The sequence below is a fragment of the Phyllostomus hastatus genome, unplaced genomic scaffold (assembly GCF_019186645.2).
Source record: "Phyllostomus hastatus isolate PE091 unplaced genomic scaffold, TTU_PhHast_1.1 phas_contig_468, whole genome shotgun sequence".
In the NCBI taxonomy this organism is placed as follows: domain Eukaryota; kingdom Metazoa; phylum Chordata; class Mammalia; order Chiroptera; family Phyllostomidae; genus Phyllostomus; species Phyllostomus hastatus.
The window spans coordinates 4,385,195-4,403,914 of record NW_025333884.1 but is presented as its reverse complement, the minus strand read 5'-3'; the positions used below and the strand labels follow the sequence as shown (position 1 = coordinate 4,403,914).

Genomic DNA, 18,720 nt, shown 5'->3' with positions numbered 1-18,720 from the left:
TTTTCTTCGGAAAATATGTCGTTCTGGCCCCCAGCCCAGGCTGAGTCAATAGGCTCCGCAGCACTGAGTCACGGCCTCCACCCCAGCCCAGAAAACTTGGAAGGGAGCCCCCCTCAAGCCCTACCCGGGGCTCTCTGCCCTGGGGGTCGAGAGCAGAGCGATCCCCCCACAGCCCGACCCAAGACAGCCTGACTCCCACGTGGACAGAAGCCTTGGCTTTATTCGTTCTGTGGGGTTACGTTCACAGGCCCCTCCCAGACGGGGGGGGGGGGGCTGAGCGTGGGAATCCCATCCAGCGCCCTATTTTCCTCTTCCCCGTTTTTTCCATGGGGTTCCCACCAAGATCAAGCACTAATGTGGGGTGATGGCAGGAAAGGGGGTACAAGGTCCCTATAGGAAAGAGGAGGAGGGGGCTGTAGCACCAAGAGCCTGTACCCCCATGACATCCCTGAAAGGGGCCTAAAATAAAGCCCTGGGGTCTTTTATACCTCAATATGGACTGACGGACCCCGAGGCTGGGCCCCAGCAGTCTCCAATTATGACTGCCAGCTGTGGGCAAGATGAGGGCCAGGCCCGGCTTTCAGCCCCAGGCAGACAGACGGAGGAGAGAAATATCTCCAAGTGGGCACAGTCCGGTAGGAGCAGAAATAGGAGGGGCTTTTCCATCCCCTAAAGATCCTTGTTAAAGTAGACTGTGGCCGGAGCTGGAGGGAAGGGCTAAGAGGGGTCCATCTGAGGAAGTGGGAGGTTGTGTCTCCCCTTGGAGCTCCCAGTGGCCCCAAGGCCTGAGGATATGATGGGGGGGAGCTTGCCTGGGTGGGCAAGAGGACGTAGAGCAGGGGGCCTGTTAGTCATTTCAACTGAGTGGCTGCTCATGTACGAGGAGAGGCGAGGGGTCCTACCCAGAATCCAGGATGGGACTAGTCAGGGCTGGTGTGTGTGTGTGTGTTTGCGCGCGTGTGTTTGAGTGACAGGTAACTGCTGTCTCCTGAGAACATCAGCTCCTTGAGGGCAGACGGTATGTCTGCTCTCCTCTCCTCTGGATCCCCAATGCCTAGAACAAGCCCCCCCGCCCCCGCACTGAATGTAGTAGGTGCTCAATAAATACTTGAATGGTTGGTAAATGGATGGATGCCTCCGTGTGTGTGTGTGTGTGTGTGTGTGTGTGTGTTAGTGTCAGTGTGATGTGCCTAAATGGATGGGTGGGTGGAGGTGTGAAGGGTGAGCAGAGAAGTCTTGCCCCTCCCCTGGTCCCCTCTGTCTGGCGCTGGGGGTAGAGAGACCCCCGTCCTCACAGCAGCGGGGAAGGAGGGCAGGCAGGGTGCACGTGGGCCAGGGATGCGCGTGCAGCTGACCGAAGCTGGGGAGCCACAGCGGGCGAGGGGGCGGGGCAGCGCCGGCTCACTCCGCGGAGCCCTTGTGGCGCCGCTTGGAGGGCGGCACGAGGCGGCGGGGCAGGTTGGCGGGCAGCCCGTGGCCCTCGAGCTTGGCCTCGATGAGGTGGCTGGCCAGGGCGAACTCCTCGTCGTCCAGCATGCCGTCGCGGTCCACGTCGCTCAGCTTCCAGATGCGCCCCAGCACCGAGTTGGGGAGCTTGGTGCCCACCATCCAGGTCTTGGCCTTGGTGCCGCTCAGCTTGCCATCGGCCGGCGCCAGGTTGTAGAAGATCTCATCGTACTTGGACTTGTCCTTGGTCACCACCCACTCGGTCTCGTCGTCCGAGCCCTCCTCGCCGTCCTCCAGGGCCTCGTCGGGCCCCCGCTCCACAAAGGGACCCATGTGGGTGCCATCGAACGCGCCACCCTGCACGCCCACCTCGGTGCTCTCCAGCTCCTCCTGCCGCAGCAGGGGCATCAGCTTGGCGATGTCGTGCGTCAGCATCTCGTCCAGAGCCTCCAGAAGCTTCGGCTTCAGCGAGTGGAACTTGGTGAAGTCGTGAGCCATCAGCAGCTCCTGTGAGGCGGAGCAGGGGGGCACCAAGAAGTTAGGGGGCACCACCCACAAGGCCCCCAGCCCCCTGGCGGCACCTGGCGGCACCAGGGTACCTGAGCGGCTCAGGCGGCAGCTTTTTACTGAGAGGAAAGACCTGTTTGAATATCTGCCTGTCACCCACCACTCAGAAAGGGCTTGTGCAACAGGGTCCCACTGGCCCCCCTCCCCATGCCGGGCACGCCCCAGAATCGCTGGACAGCAGAGAGCTCGGGGGACCTCCAGTGACTCAGAGCAGCAGCTGTTTGCCAGCTGGTCAAGGAGGATTTCAGCGTTTCAACATCAGCTGGGGCTTTACCAGAGCCCTGGAGCATCAGCCTCGGCCCAGCCAGTGCCCGCAACGCGCTGCAAGTTCAGAAAATTCAATTCCCGTCACTCTGTTAGCTGTTACCCCACACACGGGAGGGGCTGGGGCTCTCGCCGGCAGATGTGGAGGTTGGCTTTGGGGTGGACAGGTTGGTAGAGGATCCTGGCCCCTCCCCCCACCCCTGTAAGCAGTCCTCTCTCTGCTAGAGCAGCTGAGGGGCAGCTGGGCTTGTGGTCCCGGGGTGGGGGGCGGGGCTCACTCCGTCAGGTCACCATCACCTGCCCTGGGAGAGGGACAACAAAGGCTGGCCCATGTTATGGCACCACATTAATTTCCAAAGCCAAGGCAGAGAGAGACCCACTGATCGTGACCATAAAGAGATGGGGGTGTGAGCCCTGGTTGGTGCAGCTCAGTGAGCGCCGTCCTGTGAACCAGAAGGTCGCCAGTTCGATTCCCAGTCAGGGCAAGTGCATAGGTTGTGAGCCAGGTCCCCAGTTAGGGGCGTGGGAGAGGCAACTGATGGATATATCTCTCACACTTCGATGTTTCTCTCCTTCCCTTTCTCCCTCCCTTCCCTTCTCTAAAAATAAATAAATAAAATCTTTACAAAAGGAAAAGAGATGGGGATGTGAATGGTGAAATGGGGGTGGGGGCAGGACTCCAAGGCCAGGCTGTGCGGGTCCCACCAAGCTCTGCCACTTATGAGCTGTGTGTCTTTGGGCAAGTGGCTTCACCTCTCTGGGCCCGTTTCCACATTTGTAAAACAGGTTGATAACGAGCACTCCCCTCACTTGGAGGGTGGGAAAGGCTCCACGAATTTGTCTGGATAAAAATGCCAGTGTAACAGCTGCTATTTATCTAGCCCAGCAGCTCTCAACCAAGGATGACAGTGCCCCTTTCCTCCCAGAGGACAGTTGGCAAGGTCTAGAGACACTTTTTACTGCCTCTATACAGGCCAGAAATGCCACTAACCGTCATGCAACGACAAATTCTCTGGCCCCAAATGTCAGTGGTGCTAAGGGTGAAGAATCTTCACCCAGTGTGAACTCTGTGCCAGGCACAGTTCCGAGGGGTTGGCAAGGGTTAGCCAATTTAGTACTCGAGGCAATAGGTAGGTACTGGCAAGATGCCCATTTTTCAGTTGAAGAAACTGAGGCTCAGAAAACAAAGTGATTTAACATAAGTTCATGGTGCTAGTAAGTGGCAAAGGCAAAAATTCACTCTACCATAACTCCTCTGTCTGGGCTTGGAGACCCCTCAGGCCCAAAGGCCACAGGTTTTGAGGATCAGCCCTCAGAACAGGCCCAGCCTGGGCAGGGACGAGGCCCCACCTCCATGCCTGAGCCTGGATTCCTATGTCCACGCTGATTTGGTCACTCCTGCCCTGCCCACCTCTGGTCGCACTTCACTGACCCCATGCTGCCACGCCCAGGCCCAGCACTTTCCCCAGCACTAGTCAGTCCTAGGCCTGCCCATGGGAGGAGCCTCCTGCTTGTCCCCCAAATCCATCTGTCCCTTCCTCCTCAGTACAGAAATCCCCGAACATTACCTGGGTTCCGGGCCACCTAAGGGAAAGACTACACTTCCCAGCTTCCCTTGCAGTTGGCTGTGGCCACCTGATGAAGTACTGGCCAACCAAGTGTCAGCACAACTTACAGGTGCAACTTGAGTAGAATTGCCCTGTTCAATCCAGGAGCCACATGTGTTTATTTAAATTGACATAAGTTGAAATTAAATAAAACCTAAAATGTCAGTTCTAATATGGCTAGTGGTTACCATATTGACCAACACGGCATAAAACACTTTTGCCAATGTAGAAAGTCCTACTGGACAGCACTGTTGTATAAAGAGACAGACTGTCCCATCAGCTTCCCTTCTCCATTTCCTCCTTGCTGGCTGGAACGCAGACATGAGGGCTGGAGTGTCCACAGCCATTTTGTGCCATGAGGGGTTCTTGGGCCAGCAGGCCAGGCGTGGAGGGGAACTAAGAAGAGTTGGGTTGCTAGCTCTGGGAAGCACCAAACCAGCCCTAAATCATCTTCCAGGACATTTATGAAAGAGGGAAATACACTTCTATCCTAATTAAGCCACAGTTATGGGGGGGGTCCTTCACTCCTTTATCCTAACTCATAAAACTCAAATGGATCCTATGGAACCCTTGGAGAGGTGCTTTCCAGAACCTGCCGCCCATCCCTCGTTTTCCAGGCCCATCCCAGAGCCCACAGAAGCCCACCTTCCCCACACCCCTCCGCCCTGTCCTGGGAGGCCCCCCACCTGCATCTTTTGGCAGTCGGGAAAGTCACCCGGGGAGATGTGATGCTCCAGCTGGATCTTAGCGAAAATGACGGGCAGCTTGAGGATCAGCTGCTTCTTCTTGTTTTCCTTCCCAAACACGGAGGGCATCTCCTTCTTCAGGTAGCTGATGATGTACGTGTGAACCTGCAGGGAAAGAGTGCTCACCTGAGCCTGCCTCACAGTCCCCTGGCGGGCTCATTAAAACGCAGGTTTCCGCCCTGCCTGGTGTCACTCAGTGGATTGAGCCCTGGCCTAGGAACTAAAGGGTCATGGGTTCAATTCCCAGTCAGGGCACACACTTGGTTTGCAGGCCAGGCCCCCAGCAGGGGGCGCACAAAATGCAACCACACACTGATGTTTCTCTCCCTCTCTCCCTCCGTTCCCCTCTCTCTAAAAATAAATAAATGAAATCTTAAAAAAAAGTTTCCTCAGTTGTAAATTCTAGTACAGCCAACACAGACAGAGGTAGCACAGACGAATTCTGTGGGGTCACAATAATTTTAAGACTGTAAGGAGGCCCTGAGACTGAAAGGTTTGGGAAGCACTGCTCTCCATGGTTTGGCTCCTGCAGCCTCATCCAGCAATATCTCCCCCCAGTCACTGCTCCAGCCTCCTCCCCTGCCCTCCTGGGTTTACCAGATGCCAACTCCCTCCCCACCTCCAGGTCTTTGCACCTGCGGCTGTCTGCCCCATCTCGGGGGCGGCTGGCTCCCTCAGCCTCCCGCGGAGGCCGCCTCCTCGCACAAGCCATCCAATGGCAAGCAGGCACCCCAGCCACCACCATCCAATTGTTTTCTAGCTTCACTGCTGTTCCGTTCACAACATTTATCGCCATTCACCATTACTTTATTTATCTGTCAGTTTATGTATTCTGTCTCTTTCCATCAGAATGGGAGCTCCAGGAGGGCCAGGACCTCCATTGTTCCCTCTGCCCTCAGCGCCAGCACAATGCGGCCCAGCCCGGAAAACACTCAAGAAATATTTGTAGAATAAACTCATGCACCAGGGAACCTCTGAGCTACGGTCTCATACATTATCAAAAAACAAACAAGGAGAGCAGAGTAATGAGAATACTATGTCCCATGTTAAGTAGAAAGCTAAATAATAAATGTATACGGTTACATGAAAACATCACCCTTGGGAAAGGTACGAGAAACTGCTTGCGGAGCTGCCTCTAGGGAAGGGGCCCAGAGAGCTGACGGGGGTCAGGGGTGGGAGGGAGCCTGTCTGACCTGGCGTGAATGGTCCTAAGGGTTCAATTAAAAACACTTATTAAATGAATCATACGTCTAGAATGCTAAAAATTTTGGTGACCCTGGCTGGTTCTGAACCTTCACCCCCGCCTACCTCCACCGCCAGTCTCCTCCGGCCACCGTGGCTCCTCCTTCAAACGCGTTCTTTCCCCAGGGCCTTTGCACTTGCCGCCCCCTCTGCCAAGTTTGGTCTCTCCCACATCCCCACTCAGCACCCCCTTCCCCTCCTGGCCGCTGTTCAAATTCCTCCTCAGGGAGATCCTCCCCAACGTCCCTAAAACAGCCGCCCACCAGTCTCTCTTTCCTCTGCTTCATTTGTCTTCATAATCCTTGTCACCCACAATATAGTATAGATTATTTAACATCCACTTCCCCATTACAAGTGGCTCCCTGCTGTACCTCCAGGGTCTGGACCAGCGAAGGGACATGTGGCAGGCACTCCCTAATTGTTCAATGAATGTCCCTGGGCCGCTCAGAGAAGCTCAGCATGAAGGTTGAGGGTGTTTGGCCTCTGGAGAGGCAGACCCTGCCGAGACCTTGACCTCAGGTATCCCAGCCCAGAGAGGGAAGGGGCGCCCTCCTGAGACCTTGGCCTCAGCCATCCCAGCCCAGTAAAGTCCCCTTCTGGCAGCTCTGGCTTCAACAGAAGGGCAGAGCCAGAGGGCTCATCCACACTTGACCTCGTGAAGAGAAGTGGCTACCAGGAGTCCAGAAAGGCCTTGTACCCTTGGGGGAGAGCGTGTTTGATGGTGGAACCAAGGGAGGCAGAATCATACGCAGGGTGGGGGCGGGGGGAGCAGGTGACATGCGGCAGCGGCTCGGTCACAGTGCGCCCAGCGCCTCCAGCAACACTGGGGAGCTATGGATGGATCTGCAGGAAGGAGAACTGTATGTAGGTGTCTGAGGGCCAATCAGGACAGGGGTGTGGTCTGGGTGGTGGGAGTGGCCTGTACGAGCGGGCCAATCCGGTAATTGGGCGGGGCCTAAGGGCGGCTACTCGGGGGACCCAGAAGAGGGGAGGCGGGAGGGAGCTGATGGCTTTTCCAGAGAGGAAGCAGGGGAAGGTGCCAGGAAGAGATAAGGTGGGAGGGAGGGGTGGGCCCGGGCTCGGGTCCCGGACTCGGACTCCGGGGTTTGTCCGGGTTTCCGGAGCCGCCTCCTGTCCGGCGGGGGCACCAGGTGTCCGGCCCGACCCTGCCTCTCGGCCCGGGACCCTGGGCTCCACCTCCTGCCCTGGCTGCCTCCGTGAAGTGACCTGGAGCCTGGGGTCCTGGGGAGGGTGGAAAGAGCGAACCACGGGAGGGAAGGCAGAGAGGGGGATAGACAGGTGGATATGCAGAGGATAGATAGAATGAGGGAGAGAGAGGAAGAGAGAATAAGACAGAGAGGAGAGGACAGACGAAAAGAGGGGCAGAGAATGAATGAGAGATTTAGAGAGACGAGGAGAGACAGAGGGGGGGAGAAAGGGAGAAAGAATGAGGGAAAGAGGGAGGAAGAAAAAAAAGTTAATTAAAGAAGAAGAGAGAGAGAAACGGAGAATGAGGTGGAAATAAGGATTTGTATGGGGAGAGACAGGCGGAGGTAGGCCGGAGCCTGGGCGGAGAAGGAAAGAAAGGTGGATTCTGAAGGCTCCAGTCCGCCCCTGGCCGCTCCCTCCCAAGGAGGATTCCTAGGGTGGGGGCAGGGGCTCTGACTCACCCCTCTCGCTGCTCCTTAAACCAACACCTCTGGCTCCTCCACTCCCCACCACCCCCCATAACCTTCTGGGCCTCCCTGCTCGCCCAGCTTCCTGCTCCACCTCCATCCTGGCAGGCTCCCCCATGAATGTTCCATCTGGCCTCCAAAATCGCTCTGAAAACAGTGCTCTCTGCCACCTCCCCGAGGCCCTGTCCCCATCCAGACTCCACCTTGTTCCTCGGTGCCCAGCCTGGCCCTGGTCTGTGCCCTGGTCTCACCACCCTTGAATCCACCCTCCAGAAGGCAGCTGGAGTCTGACGCCGTCCCTCCCTTGCTGTGAACCCTGCCATGGCCCCCCAGTGCTCTTGGGACAAACTGCACATTCCTGGCCACAGCCCTGGGTGCTCGACTCCCACCCACCTCCCCAGCTTCAGACTCAGTTGCTGGTACACCCTGCACTGGATCCAACTGACATTTTCCCTCTTCCTTGAACTTGCCATGTTCTCGTCTGCAGTCCATGTGCTCGCTGCTCCCACTACCTCGAATCTCTTCTCCTCCTTGTCCTCCCCATCCTCCAGTTTGCAATTCAGGTGCTCTTTCCTCCAAGCAGCCCTCTCTGATTGCCCCTGGGCTTCCCCTGTCCCAGCCCTGACCACGCTGGACCTTCACTGTCTGGGGACAGACGGCCCTGCAGCACCCAGGACGGGGCCAGGCACAGAAGAGATTTTGTTCACTGTGATTGCTTATTCAATGTCATTTGTTTGATAAATATTTACTGAGCATCAACTCTGTTCCGGGGGCTTGGGATATAGCAGGGAACACATTGAAAGAGAGAAAGAGCCCTGCTTCTGTAGAGCTGAAATGCAAGTGGAGGACAGGCAGCAGTAAACGCTGAAACCCAATGAATGGACGTAACATAGGACCAGTGAGTAATGACTGCTATGAAGAAAACTGCACCCAGAGGTCCTGGCTGGTGTGGCTCAGTGGACTGGGCACTGGCCTGCAAACCAAAAAGTTGGTGGTTTGATTCCCAGTCAGGGCACGTGCCGGGGTTGGGGACATGCAAGAGGCAACAGATCGATGTATCTCTTGCACGTGATGTTTCTCTCCCTCTCTTTCTCCTTCCCTTCTCTCTCTCTAAATAAATACATAAATTTAAAAAATAAATAAAGCACAGTTTGTACGGGGAAGGCAGAGTTATTTTCAGAGAAAGGAAGGCCAGGCAGGGAAGACTTCCTGAGAGGTGACACTTGAGTAAAGACAAGGAGGTGACTAGCCAGGTTGGGGAGGGGGAGGTCTCCAGGGAGAAGAAGCAGCACGTGCAAAGGCCCTGAGGTGGGACTGAGGAGGCCAGTGTGAAGTACAGTGAATGCTAGGAAAGGGGTGGAATGTGAGGACAGAGGGGGTTGGGGGTGGGGATGGAGGGTGGAAGGGGGTGGCTGTGGACCACAGGGACGGCCTTGCTTTTGCTGAGTGACCCAGGAGTCCTGGGTGGGACATGGTGCAATTTGGTTGTAGGTAATACATGAAGGAATAACGGAAGAGAGAAGAGACAGGGAGACCTGAACGCAGTGGTAGGGGAACAAGTCTCCGTGCAATCGGACTTCCCCCAGGCCACCGTGCACCAGAACAGCCCAGCCTCTTAGATGAGACAACTAACCCATCCGAGGGTTGGTTGGTACGTCCGTGACAAGCAACCAAGTAGAGGAGGGTCAGAGGAAAGGCTAGAGACGCCCCCCACCCCCGGCCGCCTCCCCGGCCCTCACTACCGCCACCTGCCGGTCCCCCCAGGACTCTCACCCGCACCAGCCGGGCCCTCTTCACCAGGTCATTGAGCTTGCGCAGGGCAGCGTGGCGCGGCAGGCCCTGGATGTCGCGGAAGAGGTCCTGCTCCTCCAGTTCGAAGAGGCGCCGGTTGTCCGGCACCAGGAGGGGCTGGGACCAGAAGGAGCCGATGTAGACCCGCAGCACCTCGGGCGTGCCCACCACCTTGCCCAGCGCCCACATGAGCGCCCCGTAGACGCGCATCAGCTGCTGCGTCTCCACCATGTCGGCCTTGTTGAGCACCACGCGGATCTTGTCCTCGTGGCCGCGCAGGGCGCCGATGGCCTCGGAGAACTCGTCGGAGATCTCCAGCTTGTGCGCATCGAACAGCAGGATGATGAGATCCACGCGCTCGGCGAACCAGCGCAGCACGGCGGGGAAGTCATAGCCTGGGGGAGGGGACCGAGATCAGGCCCCACCCTCCAGCCAGGCGGAGGCACCCGCTCCTTTGGGTTGATGTCGGGCTGATCAAATGTCCAGGTTGGGAACCATCAAAATCCTTGTCTTTGTGATATAGCCCAGGTCCCCAGAGTATCCCACTGCTCTGGCTCTGCAGGTCCCTAAACTTCCCTCTCACTCTGGCCCCAGTCCCTCAAGCCATCTAGCTACAGGGGGCAATCACATTCATTCATTCATTCATTCATTCATTCAGCCAGCAGATATTAGTGGTGTGCACTGGCCCTGATGTACAAGTTGTTAATACCTGAAGTGTTTCCTAAGAACCGTGCTTCTCTGGAGTTCCTCCCCAGTCCCCGCAAATACCTCCATCACCCTGGCCCCACCCAGACCTGCCAGTCTCCCCACAATCCAGCAGTTACAGTTCATGTTGGCCCCCTGGCTGCGCTCTTGCCATAGCAGATATTAAATATTTTTTATATTTTTTAAAGATTTTATTTGTTTAGTTTTAGAGAGAAGAGAAGGGAGGGAGAAAAAGAGGGAGAGAAACATTAATGTATGGTTGCCTCTTGAATGTTTCCTACTGAGGACCTGGCCTGCCACCCAGGCATGTGCCCTGACCTGGAATTGCACCAGCGACTCTTTGCTTCTCAGGCCTGTGCTCAATCCACTGAGCCACACCAGCCAGGGCTAAATGTTTTTAATTTATTTAACACTATTCACTGAGAGTCTTGGTGTGTGCCAGGTCCTGATACCACAGAGAGCACACAGACAAGGCCCTTGCCTTCGTGGAGTGCCCATCCCAACAATGAGTTCATTCATTCCTTCCTTTTACCACTCATTTCCCCGCTCACTCACTCATTCACACCTGCCGCTCCCAAGCTTTGCTCAGGAGCAGAAGACCTGGGTTTGAATCCCAGCTTTGCCCCATCAGCTGTGTGGCCTTAAGCAAGTAGGAAACCTGTCTGAGCCTCTCCTCTTCTGTAAAACAGAAATCATAATAAAACAGACCTCATAGGGCTGCTGTGAAGATTAAAAGAATATAAATGAGCCCTGGCTGGTGTAGCTCAGTGTATAGAGCACCGGCCTGCAAACCAAAGAGTTGCTAGTTCAATTCCCAGTCAGGGTACATGCCTGGGTTCCGGGCCACGTCCCCAATAATGGGCATGCTAGAGGCAACCACACATTGATGTTTTCTCTCCCTCTCTTCTCCCTCCCTTCCCCTCTAAAAAATAAATAAAATCTTTAAATAATTAATTAATTAAAATCTATATAAAAATGAGCCCTGACTGGCATGGCTCAGTTGGTTGAATGTCCTCCTGCAAAACAAAAGGTCACCACCAGTTTGATACCCAATTAGGGCACATGCCTGGATTGTGGGTCCAATGCCTGGTTAGGGGAATGTGAGAGGCAACCGATTTCACATTGGTGTTTTTCTCCCTCCCTTCCCCTCACTCTAAAAACAAATCAGCCCTGGCTGGTATAGTTCAGTGGATTGAGCCCAGGCCTGTGAACCCAAGGATCATTGGTTCGATTCCCCGTCAGGGCACATACCTGGTTGCAGGCCAGGTCCCCGGGGGTGGGGGGGGGGCGGTGCATGAGAGGCAACCACACATTGATGTTTCTCTCCCTCTCTTTCTCCTTCCTTTCCCCTCTCTCTAAAAATAAATAAATAAATAAAATCTTAAAAGTAAAAACAAATCTTTTTTTTAAGATTTTTTATTTATTCACTTTTAGAGAGGGAGGGGAGGGAGATACAGAGAGAGAGAGAGAGAGAGAGAGAAACATCAATGTGTGGTTGCTGGGGGTTATGGCCTGCAACCCAAGCATGTACCCTGGCTGGGAATCAAACCTGCGACACTTTGGTTCGAAGCCCGTGCTCAATCCACTGAGCTACGCCAGCCAGGGCCCCAAAAACAAATCTTTAAAAATAAAAGAATATGAATGAGTTAATGTATATAAAGAGCTTAAAACAGTACTTGGCACTTAAAATGGGTGAGTTTTAAATTAGAGCCCAATAAAACTGTTAAAAGAACAAAAACCAGTGCTGAACGCATGGCGAGTGCTCCATTAGTCATGGTGCATGTTATACTGTGTGTGTGTGTGTCGGGGGGTGTCATCACGAACTGTCCCCAGAGCTGCCTGCTCTGTGCTGGGAGCACAGCTTGCTCAGGCAGTCCCCTTCCTGTTGCTACTGGGCTCACAGTCCACTGGGAATACAGACCTGACCCCCGAGTGGTCAGGCCGATATGGGGGAGCCCAGGGAGCTGCAGGAGCCCAGAGGGGGTGCCTGATCCAGCCTGGAGGATCAGGGAGGGCTTTGGAGGAGGGAGGAGGGACCTCAGAGCAGGGGAGGCAGGGGAGAGGATGAGCAGTTCACTGGCCGAATGGGGAGCCAGAGCTGACTCACCTGACATCACTTCATGTTTTTCCTGATTCCTCACAAAACAACCCCAAGAAGACAGACATTTTTATGATGCCCATTTTCCAGATGAGGACACTGAGGCACAGAGACATTAAGGGATTTCCTCAAGACACACAGGTAGGAGGCCACAGAGCAGGGGCCGCCATGGGCCTCCCTGATCAGCTGGGGAGCTGGTGCTGAGCCCATCCTCTCCAGGAGGAAGCAGGCTCCTGGTGGCTGCTGGGGACTGGGTGGGACGGGTGGGGGACATTGTTTGGGGGGAGGAAGGGGCGGGTCACCAGAGGGACGCAGCAGCTGGGGCCCCCTCCCTCCCCAGCGTCTGCACAAACACACACACCAGCCCGGATCTGGAAAGTGTGTCTCACATAGGAGGGGAGGAGGGAGGAAGACTGAGTCAGCGTGGGAACAGGAGACGTGGCAGAGAGAAGCCGGGCGCGTGCGCACTCGCACCAGGAAATGTCACAGCAGCCTTTCCGCAGCACCTACTGTGCGCCACAGACGGGGTGCAGTGCTCTGCACATTTTGACAGTTAATTTTAACCCTCGGTGCAACCTATGGGGCTGATACCATTATTAGCCCCATTTTACAGATGAGGAAACTGAGGCACAGGGGGGTTAAGTAGCTTGCCCAAGGTCCTGCCATTTCAAAATAGCAGAGCCCAGGTTGGACCCCAGCAGGGGGCTCTGTAATGCTATGGTCACACGCAGGCACGCCCACAGATATGACACACAGAGGCAGCCACGCACCCCACCGATGCTCACACCTGTGTGCTCTCGCAGGCGCACACCCAGCACACGCGTGTTCACACACTGCAAGTGGCAGACTCCCAGACACGCTCTTGCACACAGTCTAGGACCTACACGGATATTCGTGGTCATGTGATGGCAAAGACACTGTGAGAGTCGCACAGAGGAACAGCACGCACACCAGCGTGCACACACACTCACACGTCACACTCACAATGCCCACACACAACCCCCACACCCTTCCAGGCCCAAAGGCACGCACACAGACACAATCACACACAGTTCCACGAAACATGTACCCCTGCACACACACGCCCTCACTTGCACACACACGCACACAACTGTATACGGAGATACCATCACACGCAGAGTCACACTCAGTCCCTTGAGCGCCCCACCGTTCTTCGGAGGCACACAGTCACAGTTGGCCAGTCTCCCAGACAGACTTGCGTCCCCTTCCTCTACCCTCCTCACTGCCACGGAGAAGGAGACCCCGTTCTCTACTCTCCCCCCTCCCCACTGCCTTTGGGCTCCCCACCCAGCACCCCTGCATTGGCTGGAGACCCCCTCCGTCCCATTCTCTCAGGAATCCCCACCCCCCCCCGCCCTCCTGCCTCCCCCGCGGGGCTGGCCAGGGGCCCACCCAATCGCTTCTGCAGCTGCCCCTGCCTTTCTCCCCGGGGACGCGCGCCCGCTGGGCCGCAGCCAGGGACACAGTAACCCTCCGCGCCCTCGCCCTGCCCCGCGGCCCACCCTCCTGGTCCCCTCTGGCCCGCGCCGCAGCCTCCTTTGCCCCAGTTCCCGGCCTCCCGAGCGCGGGGAGAGAGAGACGCGCTGGGTTAGGGGTGCGGGGCGCAGATGCTGAGCGGAGCTGGGCAGCGGTGGGGGCCGGTCCCTGCAGGCCCCGCTGGAATTCGCCTCCCGCCGCTCCCCCCGCACAGCTGTTTATAAATTCCAGGCCCGGCCTTGGCCCCCGCCCAGGTTCCCCCTCCCAGCCCCTTCTCAGCCCCATCTGTGGCCCAGACCCAGCCAGGGGCGCCCAGCGCCCAGGGCCTCCCTGCTGGGCACTGTCTCCCCTCTGGGCCTCTCGTCTCCCCGTCTCTGACTTTGTGTCTCTCTCCCTGTCTCTCTTTTCGACTTCTCCCTCTCGTCCTCCCGCCCGCCCGGACCTGCAGCTGCAGCCTGTTCACACTTGTTCACCCACCCGCTTCCCCGACCGGCAACAGGCTCGACACCGGGGAATCACAGCCTCCCTTCCACCAGCTCTCTTCCTTTCACAGCCAGCTCCAGGCCAGCTGACACTGGGGCAAGTCCTAGCAGAGACCCGGGCCCTCCTCCCACAGACCCGGGAGCCCTGGCCCCCAGCCCCTTCCCGCTCAGACCCGGGAGCCCAGCCTCACTCACCGCGGCTCACTCTCTGTTTGGCCCCCGACAGGATGCCGGGCGTGTCAATGATACTAATGCTCTCCAGGACCTGGTTGGGGATGTGGGCGCACATGAACCTGGGGTAGGAGGAAAGGCAGGGGTCAGTGTATGCAGGGAGAGGCAGGGGGAGAGGATGCATCAGAGAGGTCCATTCAGGTTCTGAGAAGAGAAGACTTAAAGAGAAAAGGAAAATCAGCACGGAGAGAAATGACTATTAAAAAGTTTGTGCTGTGCCCTAACTGGCGTGGCTCAGTTGGTTGGGTGTCGTCTAGCAAAGCAAAGGGTTGCAGGTTCGATTCCTGGTCAGGCCACATGCCTGGCTTGCAGGTTTGGTCCCTCCTCAGGGTGCGCTGGAGAGGCAACCAGTCAATGTTTTCCTATCACATCGATGTTTCTCTCCCTCTCCTTCTCCCTCCCTTCCCCTCTCTCTAAAAATAAATAAATAAAATCTCTTCTGAAAAATTAGAGCTGACGTTTACTGAACACTTCCTTTGTGCCGGTGCTGTTCTCAGCACTTGCACGCGTTATAATTCCTTCAGTCCTCAAAATAATCCTGTGGAATGGGGACTACGGTTATCCCCATTTTCCTGATGAGGATAAGGGAGGCACAGAGAGGTCAAGTCATTTGCCCAAAGCAGCCCAGCTAGGCAGGGGTTCAACTAGGGATGACAGAAGAGCGGAGCAGGAGGGGGATGGATCAGGTGGGGAGAAGGGACTGGGGGCTGAGAAGGAGAGAAGCCCAGGCAGGGAAGGGACCGAGACGGGGACAAAGGACAGGAAGATGGCCCCTGCCCTCGGCTGCATACCTACCTGTTGAGGAAGGTGTTTCCGAAGGGGTTGAGTTTTCGGAAGGGCTTCTCCGGGTCGACCACGAGGGCATTGCCCGGCACGATGCCCTCGGTGTCGCCGTGCATGACGGCCACGAAGCAGTCGGTGGTGGGCTCGGGCCCCACTCGGGAGCCCGGCACCTCCTGCTCCAGCAGGTACTGGATGAAGCTGGTCTTGCCCGTGCTGTACTGGCCGGCCACCAGCACCATGGGCTTGCCGTCGAAGTCGGCGTCCTCCAGCGCAGGCGAGTGGAAGTCTCCGAAGCGGTAGTGCTCCTCCAGCGGCAGCAGCTTGGTGCGGTACAGCTCCTTGAGGGACGAGGTCACCGTGCGAATGGCCTCGGGCTGCTGGCCCCGCGCCCCGCTCCGCTTCATCCAGCTGAACATGGCGGCTGTGCGCTACCCACTGGGCTCACCGGCTGCCAGAGATGTGCAGGGGGACAGCTGCCTGTGGGAGAGGGAGAGAGCATGCATGGGGGGCTGCCTGGTGGAGGAGGAGAGGGAAGGGAGCTGCACGGTGGACTGGGAAGAGGAGGAGGATGGAGTGGGCAGAGCGGGAGGAGCAGGTATCACTGATGAGGGATGCAGGAGGCGGTCGCCGAAGGAGGAAGAGAGATTGCCAGCGGAACAACTGAAGAGTGGGAAGACCTTCTGAAGACCAACTGAAGAAGACTGACAGTGGAAGACCAAGAGGCAGCGGGAAGGAGTCGCAAGCTGCTTAGAAGCAATGTGTCCCTTCATTCCTTCATTCTGTTCTTCCTCCCCTCTCCCCTTCCATCATTTCACACATTGTCGCCGAAATCACTCCGAGTGTCACTCCAGGAGCTATGGACCCAGAAATAGGCCAGACAGCAGCTCCCACCCACTCAGAGCCCCCAGTGTAGGGGGTGGGATCTGGGCACCAAGCAGCCAGTGATGCCCGGGGAATGCCAGGCAGGGACTCGTGGGCACCAGAAGGGGCCACGATGAACTGCCCGCAGGGCCATCAAACCTGGGCTGGGCTGACTTTTGAGCTGCTCCCTGCAGAGGGGGGTGTGACCAGGGCATTCAGGCAGAGAGGACAATGTGTGGAAAGGCCTGGAGCTGTAAAATGTATGGACGGGGTGGCCGGACACAGGGCACCAGGAAGAGGGGTGAGAAAAAAACTCTGAGGAACTGCCCAGGTGCGTCCAGGTGCACCCAGGTGTGCCCAGGTTGCCAGGGCCCTTGGGCACTCACAAGAATAACATGTATGATCACTGAAGGCCGGGCACGGCTCCATTTAATCTTCATAACAGCCTTGTAAGGTAGGGCTATTATTATCCTCACTTTTCTGACCAGGAAACGGAGGCTCAGAAAGACAGCAATAACTTGCCCAACGGGCTAGAAAGTGCTGAAGCTGGGACTTCAAGCAGCCTGGCCCCACAGCCCGCACTCCTCTCGTAGGTGTAAAGAGTTACAGAGAGAAGGAATTACCAGCCCAGCCGAAGTGAGCTCCCCCGGTGCCCAGGCTGTGTTTTCTATGCCCTTCCCAGCCTCTCGTTGTCCGTTGTCCGTAGGGTCTGTAGTGATGCCCTCCCCCTCGCATTCCTGCTGCCAGTCATTCGTGTCTTTGCTTTTGTTTGCTTTTTCCTGATCAGTCTGAGTCGGTGCTTATAATCCTACTGGTCTGTTCACAGGACCAGCTTTTGCTCATATCTCTAAATACCATTTTCCACTCAAAGAAACGGGGGCTCCTTGGAGAAGTGGCTGACTCTGGGGCTGCCACACAGAAGGAAGTGAGCCCAGATCAGAGAGAGGGAAGGCTGAGGGGACACAGGACCCCGCCTGAAGGGGCCCCACTGGCCAAAAGTCAGGCAAGTTGAGCCTCAGGAATAACTGCAAGTTAAGTATGTTAAAAATCCATAAAATCATAATGATTTTTTTTACTGGGGGTGAGGGGAGGAGTAGGAAGAAGAGGTAGATCAGAGGCAGGAGCTGGGAGCTGCAGTGTCGGCAGAGGAGAGGGGCCTGGGCAGTGTCCTAAGAAGGGAGGGGTCTGGGGGTCGTGCTGGAAGGACACTGGGGCATCTGGACCGGGATGGGGCTGGTGAGGTGGGAGAGGAACTCCTGGGTAGGACGAGAACCAAGTAGGACCAGGATGGATGGGGGCGGTGCGGAGAGACACCGAGGAGGGGATCTCCCCTAGCTGAGAGGACTGGAGGAGGCTGGTGGGGGGAGTGGAGGAGCCTGGGCAAAACTGGGAGACACACGGAGGGTGGGGGGACACTGTTACAGACTGCAAAGGGCTGAGGGAGGGGAAGAGACAGGTTTCAGGAGGGACTGGGGAGTGGGGGAGACCGTTACACAGGGCGGGGTGGGGACTGAGGGTCTTGGGCCAGCGGGGCACTAATCGAGCGCCAGGGCTGGCTCCATGGCTCCCTGGGCGGAGGCTGGGTGGCAACAGCTGCGGTCGGGGGCCACTCACCGATGGGGCGCGCCAGCGGCTGGACAGGGCGGGCAGGCTGGGCGGGGGTCCCGCGGGGATCAGAGGCGCCCTTGGAGCGGCCTGTGCTCGCGGTCCAGTCCGGAGCCGTCTGAGCCGGGTGGGGCCTGGAGCCAGGAGGAGGGCAGGGAGGGGCGGGGTGGGGGGGGCGGGACGAGGCGCTCCCCCCTCCCCAAACCCGGCGCCCATCCTCTGGCGCCCCCTGGCGGGCAGCGGGAGGGCGCCTTCGCGAAGTGGGTGAGACTCGACCTTAACAAGGGAATAAAAAGAACAGTAACCGCGGCAAAGATAATGATAATGAAAGACTTCAGCGAGTTCGGGAAACTCCTCTGCTCACAACTCTCCCTGGCTCCTCTCTCACTCAAAGTAAAAGCCAAACCGGGTGGCCCACAAGACCCTCCAGGACCCGGCAGTCCCTCGGCCCCTCCGCCGTCACCTTCCTCCCTCCCAGTCCCCCTTGCTCACTCCGCCCGAGTCACTGTGGCCTCCTGGCTGTTACTCCAACACACCAACGACCCTCCAACCTCAGGGCCTTTGCACTTGCTGGCCCCTCCCCCTGGAAGGAATGGCTGGCTCCCTCCTCACTTCAGATGTCTGGTGAAAGGCCACCTCCTGCAAGAAGTCCTCCCTGACCTCTTTAATGCAGCACCCACCGTGTAGCCATGACGGCTGCTTTATTTTTCTCCAGTGTTATCACTCCACATACTCCCCATTTCTCTGCGTGACTGTCTTCTTCACAACATCAGGAGCCCCAGAGGGCAGGGAATTCCAGCTGGGTGGTCCTCTGCTATGTCCCCAGCCTAGCACAGAGCCTGACCCCAGATGGGCTCCATAAATATTTGTTGAGTGAATCCCTAACGTTTACTGAGCGCTTCCTATGTGTAAGTGCCACTCTAAGCTCTTTGAATTCTCAGAACGTCCCTGGGAAGTAGATATTATTGTCCCCACTTTCCAGGTGAGACAGCGGAGCCCCAGAGAAGTGGACTGGGAAAACCCAGAGAGATTGTTCAGGGCTGAGCGTCGCGCCTGGTCCACAGCAGAGGCCTCAAAACCATCCACTCTACGAACCCAGGCCCAGAGCTGGGTTTTCCT

The 18,720-nt window shown here is 57.0% G+C and overlaps 1 protein-coding gene across 1 annotated transcript; it reads right to left on the bottom strand.

Annotated features, from left to right (window-relative positions):
- Positions 1–200: 200 nt before the first annotated feature.
- Positions 201–17,724, bottom strand: EHD2 (EH domain containing 2). The gene is made up of 6 exons (XM_045845355.1): positions 17,611–17,724; positions 15,148–15,612; positions 14,317–14,414; positions 9,322–9,734; positions 4,571–4,735; positions 201–1,953 (listed from the first exon to the last, which is right to left on the bottom strand). The coding sequence occupies exons 2-6, from the start codon at positions 15,549–15,551 to the stop codon at positions 1,402–1,404; spliced, it is 1,632 nt and encodes a 543-aa protein (XP_045701311.1). The 5' UTR covers positions 15,552–15,612; positions 17,611–17,724; the 3' UTR covers positions 201–1,401.
- Positions 17,725–18,720: the final 996 nt, after the last annotated feature.